Here is a 10,441-nt window from a genome sequence, read left to right as displayed (position 1 = left end):
GTGTCTGCATGCAGACTGCTGGTGAAGGTACTGTTCAAAAACATCTGCTGTGCTGAGCTCTTTGTTGTTGTAGTGTGCTGGGCCGGTCTGGGGAGGCTTGGTGTACCTCCAGCAGCCTGGGCTGTCAGGCTCTGTACAGCTGGAATTGCTCAAAATTGGAGCAGAGAATCTTTACGGTAGAAAGTGTCTCCTGTTACCTGTGCAGCAGATACATTCTTACCTGTGGAGGAGGACGGAAAGGAGGAATATGATAGAGACTGTGAATTGCCCAGACACTTCTACAAGAAAGAGGTGTAAAGGCAGGGTACAAGCCGCTGTATTTGAGAGAAGAAGGAGAAAAGGGAAAAAAGGAAGAAGACAGGCTGGAACACATCCAGGCAATGAACCCCAGCCACCTGCTGAGTCTGCCTCCCTCTAACATCCAGCCTGCTCTGCTGTGCAGAGCAACCGACAGGATTTGAATGCTGGTTATATGCATTACAATGGCTAACGGGAAGCCTGAGATGCAAACAAGCAAGAAAGAGGGGCAGGTAATTTAGCAGCAAGCATGGGGAGATAAATAGTTTTCATAGAATCAAAAATGTTTTGAGTTGGAAGGGACCCTTAAGGGCCATCTGGTCCAACTGCCTGCAATGAACAGGGACACCTACAGCTCCATCACATGCTCAGAGTCCCATTCCCCTGTCTCCAGGGACAGGAAGGATTTTGATCTACTTAAAAAAGTAATGCTTGTGGGTTCCTCTGAGGCTAAAATTCTTGTAAGAATTGCAAGAAATTGAGCTGCACTGAAGTATGGAGTGAGCTCTGGGCATCTTCCCAAGGATGTCTGTGCGTGGGAGCCTGGCAGGGGTAAGAGGAGGAGTGTGGAAGAGGTCTGGCTCAATTCTAGGAACAAAACAAAGCAAAGATGCAAGGTGTGGGTGTTTGTGGCTTAGCCCAGATGCCCTCTATTTTCTTCATTCAGGCCCATCTTTGTGTCAAATATTGGGCAAGAGTAGACCAACTGAACATTTACTATTCAGATGAGCTAGAATTCTGACTTGTACTTTTGGAGCAGATGAAACTAGCCAGTGTTCCTGTTTTTTGAATGCATGCAAATCTGAATGGTGTAGTGAGTGAGTCTGGAATGCTGTTCATCTCTATCAGGATGTTAAATGCTGGTAAATGAGCATATGTCAGCGAGCCTGATGCTGGATGGGAGCAAACAGCTGTTCTCTAGTGCATCACCACCAGCGGTGCAGATGCATTTGAGACAGAGATGTGAAACAAAACGATAGATTTGACTTTCGTCTGCCTACAGAAAGGAGCATGCAATTAAAATTTAGGCATGAAAGGAGCAGGATTTTCTTTCATTGGCAACTGTGCACTGAAAGAGTGTGAGCAAAGCAGAAGGCACGGATTACAGTCTTCTGAGACAACTCCATTTGTGTTGGCAATACATGAGAGGAAAGAGGTAGTAAGACATTACCCACAGCCAAGTTCTTGGACCTGACACACAAACACAGTGAGATTTGAGGAGCTGATATGATCTGATATGCAAACATGTTGATTTATTCCAACTAGCTGTAAGAATACAGTCAGAGCCTTTTCAGTTGCTGGAGTGTTGGTTGAGGAGCGTATGGCATCATTGACTTAATTCTTTAATAAATCTTAAAATACTGGGAAACCTCAAACACTGGAAACTGAGAATGCTAGGCCAGTAGAAAAAGGCTGGTGTGATGACAAAAGCAGACTTGATGGCATATTTATACTGGGAGAAATTTTTCAGAGGAAAATGCTGTTTTCACTGAAGTTGAAGCGTTTGCAAATGGACTGATTTCAACAAAGCATGCTTAACAAAACACAAAATAAAATCCAGAGATGTAATACTGACATATTTTTTACACTCTTGGCATAGCACGTTTTATCTGTTTATGTTAAAGAAAATAGAAGTTAAATTGGGAATTAGATATTTTGCTTTTGCTATGCATGTAGATCGTTAAGAAAACATTTTAGTCATGGATAATTTTGATGTCATCTTGTGCTATTTCTGCTCTGTTTTAACAACAGAAGAGGAAAAATAACCAAAACAGCAAAAATTCCTATGAATAGGAAACTGATTTTTTGTGAATCTCAATGGACAACTGCAGGATCATTGCTAGAATGGATCAAAGTATTGGAAAGATAAGAATGGAATTGCCCACATATTGAATTTCATGGTGTCAGCATAACTGATTAGTAGCCAACAAACATGGTTTTATGGGAATACAGCCTCTCAAATGGCCTTTTCACATCAATAGTATTTCCAGCATGGCTGCTAACTGTAGGTGCGTAGACACGGGAGTCTTCTGTTAAGCATAACTCTGTGTGCCTTAATGGTGGATTTTGGTTCTTCATCCATTAACCTGTAGATCTCAAAAGATGAGAACCTATCATTGAACATGTTTCCAATGGGAGTCAGTGTCTTCATGGCTCATCTGCAGATAAATAAAACATCGTTTGCTAATAACTGTGGCAGATGGCACAGAGATTGCCTGTCATCACTATTTCCCGCTTCACCAAGCATGCAACGTGATCCGGATTGCCTGATGCACTGGCCCCAAGCAAATACAGAGCAGCATAACAAAAAATTCATCTAAGATCATGCCGGCAGAGCGAGGGGGGACATCTCAGCCATAACACCTCCTTGGAAAAGGTGTTGGAGTGGATGAGCAATGAAGTCTGGTTTCCTACTGAGCTGTGGTGGAACAAAGGAAGGAGCAGCAGAAGGCAGTGAATAACTGTGGATCAGGGACTTCATCTCCTTGCAAAGGCAAAGAAAGAGGAGCCCCGCATTCTGAAAATGGCACTGAAAAATTAAATAGCAAAGAAAAGGAAGCAAATGTGTTGTAAAACTTGAGAAGAAACCTCTCATGAGAAATAGGTTGCCAGATGATTTGTCAACAGTGTGCAAATACCTTCAAAAGATAGAAAAATCCCTGAGAAGTCTCTTTGCCGCAGCAAAGGAAAGTGCAACAAGAACCTTGTCTGGAAGCAAAAGCAGGCAACACAAAGATCAAGCATCATTTTAAGGATAAGGTAGATTATTCACTTGAACAAACTGCTGATGAGTTGGAAAACTCTTTGATGGCAATCAAATGACCTTGTGGCAAATATATTTTAGCAAGGTACAAATCACCACAGTGATTACAGGCATGCTGGTGTAAATGTTGCATCCTGCATGTCTGACAGTTGCTGTGTCCAACGTTATGAGGAATTAAAGTCATATTCTTCTAAAAACCATTCTGCAACATTTATGTGTCTTTACAGAGGGACCTGGGTGGTGTTTTTAGTGTCTTTTTAGAGCTGCAGCCTCTCTGCAGCATAATCAGTAGCAGTAGGAATCACCAACACCCATGTGCTCGTGACAAACCTTGCCTCCTATATATTTTTTCCTTATTTCTGGCTTGTGTGAGTTCCTTCACAGTCTTGTCATCATTTGGGAAAATTTCTGCTATAAATACTCTTAGATCAGATGCTTCAAGATCAGCATTTGGTCTAACAGTCAGTAACAGAATTGTTGTTGATGTTGGGACTGAAGATGTGCGGGGCAGCATATTATAGACACAGAATTTACGAAGAGGAGACCTCCTGGGTACTCAGCCTTGCAGTTACTAAAGTGGAGATTGATGATCAGGGAGATCATGCTCCTGAGCTTCCTAGCCAGCTCTGTTCAGTACTGGTCTTCATCACCAGCCTTCCACAGATTAAAAACATCTCAGTAGCAGCTGAAATATTGCACAGAAGGCTCTGCACATTATGACCTAGTATCCGTGTACCACTGCACACCACAGGTAGGATATACCAGGTTATATGAGTATTAACTGAATGTATTAGAGATAGTGGAAATTATGATACAAATCTAGTTATCTCTTGAGATAACTGTGTAGAAGGGCAGGGATAATAGTACTGTGGGGACAGGTAACTGCAGAAGTAATTGCATTTTTGTATACAATTAACTAATGCACGTGTATCAAAGAGGACAGCGGCTACAGTCCATCTGCACCAGTCACTGTCAGATGAGATATGAACAGAGGTATCTGATTTTCACGAAGCAGAAGTCAAACCATGAGAAAAGAAGTCTATTCTGGTCTTAAACAGGACTTTGTTCAGGTGCTTGGGAGTATTTCTAAGCAATATGCTTAGGAAGAGAGACAAACACAACTGAAGTGTGTTCCAGTGTTTCATGCCTTTGTCCCTGCAGAAACAAACCAGCCAGCACAGCTTCAGGCTCTGTGAGCTTGGCCTCAGAGGCAAAGGCTTACAGTTCTGCACTGCAATCCAGTGTTCTCTCAACATTTGTTTCTGAGCAACCAATACCTTGGGACAGTTGATGAGTAGTAGAAAGAGCAGTAAATTTGCACTAGCCCTGTTGAAGCAACAAGAGCAGCAGTGTCCTTACCTGTTGCCTCACTGTGCCAACATCCACCATTCAGCAATTGTCAATGAATGTCAGTAAGTGCAATTTTTTCTGCATGGAGGAATTCAGTAACACACCTTTGCTTCATACACACTTCCATGTCAGATTCCACTTTGTCAGACTGTTCCTCTGTTGTCATCTGTCACATGGCAACAAAATGTAATAGAGTATTGGTGGGAAGGATCAATCTCCACTTCCATGCCATCAATATCTGCTTCTGACATCATCCAACAATATCATAAAATAGGTGGCATTACTTTTGGAGCAGCCATGGTAAATAAAGGCTGTTTATATGTCAACAAATAGCAAAGATTGGCTCCGGAGGTTGATTGATTGCAAGCTATTTGAATTCTGTCGCTCCTGTTTTCAGCTCCGCCAGACTCACTGACAGACTATTTCAGGGCAACTGGAACCATTTAACCAATTAATATTATTTTGATAACTTCTCACAAAGCATTTTGCAGTTTATCAACTCACTTTCTAAATATCTCATTCATCCCCATCCTATTTCGTCATTCAGAATGACCACATATGGACAAAACATCTGAGCCATTTAAAATGCATCAGCCTGAGATTACCAAGGAACCTGTGCCTGGACAGTCTTTAGAGTCTAATATTCTATCTCTCATGAGCTGGTTGGGTATTTTTGCCTTTATTTTACTTAGTCTACTCAGCACCCGTGCTTTGGTTTCCATTTTCTTGGTCTGCTGCAGCAGGGCTGGTAAGATTACAGTGCCTTGTAACGGGAAAGCTATCAGTTTTGCTTGATATCCGAAATAAAGGGTTAAAAAAAGATGGGGCACTGCTGGGAAAGAGGTGCTGGTGAGAGAAGGAAAATGGTGTATGAATCATAATGATTTCAGCAGTATCAACATGGGTGAAATGTGGCTCCTCAATTGCTCAAGCAATTTTATCAGTGTTGCATCTGAGGACATCAAATTGGGGTCTGTTCTGGCAGCCACACACTCTGTGTACCCTGGGGGTTCTGGTCACATTTCCAAGGCAGGAAAAATATAGGAACATCCTTGGAAACCCAAGAGAGAAAAGTCAGACTGACCAGAACCAACCATACAGCTGCAGAACAAATTCATCACTGGAGAAGCCAGGAAGGGACCAAGTCCAGCAAGAGACTTGGTGTGCTGGGACCAGGGTGTCCTCCATCAGAGTGGGCAAATCACCTCACAGGTGCTGCCTGGTGAGCAAGGCTCCAGCACTTACCATTTCCTGAGACCACAGGTAACAACAGCAGGTTAAAGAACTCACTTTTATTCAGAGAGAAGGGATTTAAAACGTTTGACCAAGTTCTTTTAAACCACAGTGGATAAAGCACCGTGCTGCATGGTGCACTCCTGCATGGCTGGGCTCCCATTGAGCTCATTAGCAAAGTGTTGTTTGCCAAACCCTTCTCCTTCTCCTTCCCTGGGTGTTCCCCCCATATGCACCGGCTTCTGCCTCCCTTCCTGCATCCCTGCATCCATCCCACCCTGCCAGCAGGACCTGCCCTTCCACAAGAAATGCTGAGGAGATGCTCAGGCATGCTCAGCTCCACTTGGCGATGTAGTTAAGGAGAAGGGCTCGCCAACATAGGCAGCCCTGACTGCTGCTCTGCGTGCCATTGCAGGTCCCTGGCTCAGACCAGCAGCAGCGAGACAGCTGGGATGTTGCTGCAGTCCTTTGTGCCTGACAGAGAGTGAGGCAGTGTAGAAAGACACCGGGTCTGCTTCTGATACTGCATAAATGTCACATCAGAGGCTCCGGTGAATGTCTTCCATGGGCCCAGCACCTGTAGTGCCACCAAGCTCCGTCTCTCAGCTAGAGGACGTAGAAGTCATTGTTGTTTGATAGATCGCTGTAATGGCAGAGGGCGAGAGCTGGGCCCTGTGCAGGCGGGGGGGGGGGGGGGGGCCGGCCGGGCCCCCCCCCCCCCCCACCCCTGCAGAGGGGGGTGTCCCACCTGGGCTCAGCCACTGCCCGCCGCTTGCGCTTCAGTCTGCTGCCGCCATGGCAGTAGGTCCCGCAGCACTGGCAGATCAAGAAGCGTGAGGCCCGGTGCTTGGCCTTTGGTGTGGAGGCTGGGAGCGTGAGGGCTCCCTGCGGCTCAGGCCGACCTTTCAACCGGCTCTTTCTCCTCTGGACGGGATCGGGGCTGATGTCAGACTGGGAGGAGCAGCTCTCGTTCCAGCCAGAGCCAGCACTCAGGCTGCGCAGTGGCAGCGCAAGACGCAAGGCCTTCCAGAAGTGCGAGCCCGAGCGCTTGGACTTCTCTCCCTTCCAGGTGACGAAGGAGACGGACTCCTTCAGCTGGAGGATGCTGGGGTGGGTGCACTGCAGCGGCCTGTACTCCACCACGATGAGCTTGGTGGCGATGGTGTTCTGGCACATGATGCCCAGCTTGAACTCCAGCAGGCTGATGCTCTTCTCCGTCAGGTAATCAGGGCTCAGCACCACGATCATCCTGCGGCTCCTCTGGATGAAGTCAAACACCGCTTCGGTGGTATCTAAGAGCGTAAGGGAGAGGAGTTGGGGTGCACAAGGGTTGGGGTGCAGGGAGAGAAAAGCCAGAACACCATCTGCTGTTTGATGGCAAACCTGCACAAATTTCCCCCTCCCCACCGAAGGCCTGGCACAAGCCCAGTGAATTTCTACTTGGTGACCTATGCTCCTGCCAGCTGGCCCTGCAGGAGCAACATCAGCATTTTTGCTTTGCATTTGGCTTTTGAGAAAGCTGAAGTGGTAAATGAGTGGCCAGAACAACAGGACAATCTGGGACCATACTCTGATTCAGCACTGCATGGCATCGCTGCTGCCAGGGCAGTTTTGTAAAACAAAGGTCTTGACTGGGGTCACCTGCCTGCAGCTCAGGTAGCCCCTTGCACCAAGGGGAACCAATTGCCCCACCATGCCACCAAGGCTAAGGCCCGCTTCCCTCCCTCTCACGCTGCTCATCCCAAAATGGAAGCCTTCAAACTTAGAAAGCAAAAAATGTCAGCCTTAAACATCCCCGTCAAATCCCTTCTCTGCAATGTGGGGGGATGAAAATACTGTCCTTCAAAGCTTTTCTTGGGGTTGATTGGAGCTTGTACAGCTCAGCAAGATGCTCGGTTGGAACGGCGCCAGACAAGGGCAGCATCTCTTTCATCACGAGCACTGAAAAACAGCAAACCTAAAGGATGTCCTTGAAGTTCTATCTATGGTTTGGGATGCGGTAAGCATATTGAAGGTGTCATGGCTAACGGGTGAGCAGCAGAAAGGATAGGAATTAATAGGGCTGTGGCACTTAGCAATTAATTCCAGCTGACTAACAGAACCATGAAACTTAAAAAAAAAAAAAAAGTATAAGGCCACTAACTTCCTGCATGCTGGTGCTGACAGTGGGGGTATCTGAGGACATAGAGTGTTTGAGCAGGACAGGAGCACTGGTAAGCAGCAAGAAAAGCCTCCTGGTATGTGAAGGGTTGTGGCAGTGAGGAGAGCTCAGCTTCAAGCCTGCAGAGGGGCCAGGTCTTTGCCCCGCAGAGGAATGGCAGCAGTGTCAAGCTCCCTTCTGTCAGCTGAGGTTCATATAAATAACAATACCACTCCTTCCACATGATGGTCATGCCGTTATTCTTGCAATCCTTGGCTTTCTCGAACATTTCCTTATCTCACAGCAGTAGGTGCACTGTGGTGCACCTGAATGCGTCTTATTTTAAGACCATAAAAATAAATGCTTCTTCAAAGACATGACTAGCTGTAACCACATTATTTAGGGACTGGGGACTCAGGATGGGAAAAATGATTGAACAATTAAACCTTAATATCCTATTGGAGGAAGTAGGGCACTTTGTTTTGTTCTTTAACAATGGAATTTGAATTGAACTTGTACAAAAGTTTTATGGGGATCCCCCCCCATATACAGGAAAACACTGATTCATTGAAACCAGAAGTAGATGATAAAGCTAGCTCTGTCAGAATTGTCACTTAACGCTGCAGAGTGCTCTAACCACTCTATTTCAAAGGCATAAAAAATCTGCACCAATCTCCTAATTGACTGAGTCCAGGCCTCATTCAAACCTTTCTATAACTAACTGAGATCTATTTTGAAATCAGCCAAGCTTCAACATCTTCTGAAAGAAAAAGCTCCTTTGCTGGCTTGAAAGGTCTTTCTTTTTGAAAGTGGAATCACAGAATCACAGAGAAATGTAGGCAGAAGCAGCCCCTGGCAGGTCACCTGTTCCACCCGCCTGCACACAAAGAACAGGTTCAACTAATGTGAATGATTCCAAAACTGCTGAAATAAAGTGTTTTCACTGAGCTGACAGCGATGGTTTTCTTTTATCCATTTTAAATATGCAACATTTTGAGACTCTTTTTTTTTTTCACAGGCAAGATGTTCAAATTCCTGAAGATGTGTTTTATTCCTGAGAATGGGATGCCTTTGGACTTGGCTGATGAAGACATGTGAGATCATCACAAGTGTTTCCTTGTTCACTTCAGGGGAGTTGGACTACATGATCTTTAAGGGTCCCTTCCAACTCAAAAGATTCTATGGTTCCATTTGTTTCACTATTGGTCATGAAGTCTTGGGCTCTCTCTGAACTTACCTGCTACCATACAAAGGAAAAAGTTAAGAAAGTAGCTCAGATGAGAAAAAGAAGGAAAAAAAAAAAACACTGACAAACTTTTTTAGTCCAGCTAACTGAAGGTGATGGGCAAAGCAGCCTAAGTCTGATTTCTCTGCATAAGGCAGACACATTTCCAGAACTCCAGCTCACTGCTCAGCCTCTCAACCTAAAGGATGGTGTTTCCTTCACATTTTTCTGTCCTGTGATAGCTCTATGGGTTAGAAGCTTTCTGTGTGTGCATATTCACTTCTGGGTGACATGTGATTTGCGCAGGCACATCATGAAACAGCCACCCCCCCCTCTAAAACAGCATCCCCAAACAATCCTGATATTTAGACATACATCTTTCTTTAACACCCTTTTGTAGATGTAATGGGGAGGAAAATGATACTCATGACAAATGCACAAGGACTGAAATGCAAAGGTGAAAATGTTTTATTGAAAAGCAAAATAAAATAATACTGACGCTTCACAGGTCAAATAACATGAAGGCAAAAATATACAGAAAAGAGAAGGGGAAACTCTGTAACCGCTACGTGACATCAAACAGTATAAGGAAAGAAATATTATTTCCAATTCGTGCAAGGCTGTTTCTCTAGGAAATAACAACGAGGAACTCTGTATGAGCTGCATGTTGATAAATGTTAGGTTAAGGCACGGAGACATAAAAGAATCAAGGGAACTGGACAGACGTTGTGACAGAAGCCATCACGGAAACCAGATGGAGCACCAGATGAAATGGTAGGTGTACCAGAGCAGTTCTCAGGTTGACAAGGCAGCAGGGACTGGGGACCACCCCTGGCCTGGAAGATCCCCATAAGGCCCATGGTGATGTATATTTTCAAGTCAAATTTTTAACAATCACATTAGACTCTAACACAGTCTTGCTTTGGCCTCGTGGCCTTCCCTTTGCCTGAATATCTTGCAGCTGATCACACTGATGCCGAAATCTCTAACAAAAATGGAAAGCTGGGCAAAATGATGCAGTTACAATGGGTTCAAGAAGCTTAGCATAGCCTTGGTTGCTACCTCCTGCCAATGAAGCTTGCTGGAGTGTGGGAAGCAGCTTTGCCTCTACACCAACCGCCGTGGAAACAAGGTTCAGCAACAGCAAAGCTTTTACATATCCTGAGCAGATGAGGAGCTCCATGACCTTCAGTGAAGCTGACTGCAATTTTTCACGTGCTTAAAGCAAAATTTACTTGCTTTGTGAGTGAGGGGGAGAGTGGGTAAGGGATGGAAAAGGAGGTGGGAAAAAAGGAATTGCTATATGTTCCACGTTGGTACAGTACTTGCCTCAATGATGCAGGTGGCTGGGGTTGCCTGCTGCCCTGCCACAACACTATTAAGCACAAAAGGCTACAAGCAAGGCCTTTGCTGACTCTAGGATTCAGCTTCA

The 10,441-nt window shown here is 45.2% G+C and overlaps 1 protein-coding gene across 2 annotated transcripts in view; it reads right to left on the bottom strand.

Moving 5' to 3' along the window:
• Positions 1–5,728: 5,728 nt before the first annotated feature.
• Positions 5,729–10,441, bottom strand: part of LOC122183934 (interleukin 1 receptor accessory protein) — a 40,877-nt gene continuing 36,164 nt past the window's right edge. For both annotated transcript variants that reach the window (XM_042878420.1, XM_042878419.1), the window contains exon 11: positions 5,729–6,936. In XM_042878420.1, coding sequence (XP_042734354.1) covers positions 6,251–6,936 — 686 coding nt within the window. In that variant the 3' untranslated portion in view covers positions 5,729–6,250. The remainder of the gene's footprint in view (positions 6,937–10,441) is intronic.

Source organism: Lagopus leucura, unplaced genomic scaffold (assembly GCF_019238085.1).
Source record: "Lagopus leucura isolate 7727_CA_CO unplaced genomic scaffold, USGS_WTPT01 Super-Scaffold_100021, whole genome shotgun sequence".
Lineage (NCBI taxonomy): Eukaryota > Metazoa > Chordata > Aves > Galliformes > Phasianidae > Lagopus > Lagopus leucura.
The sequence above is the reverse complement of the archived record's forward strand: the minus strand, read 5'-3'. Positions and strand labels throughout refer to the sequence as shown.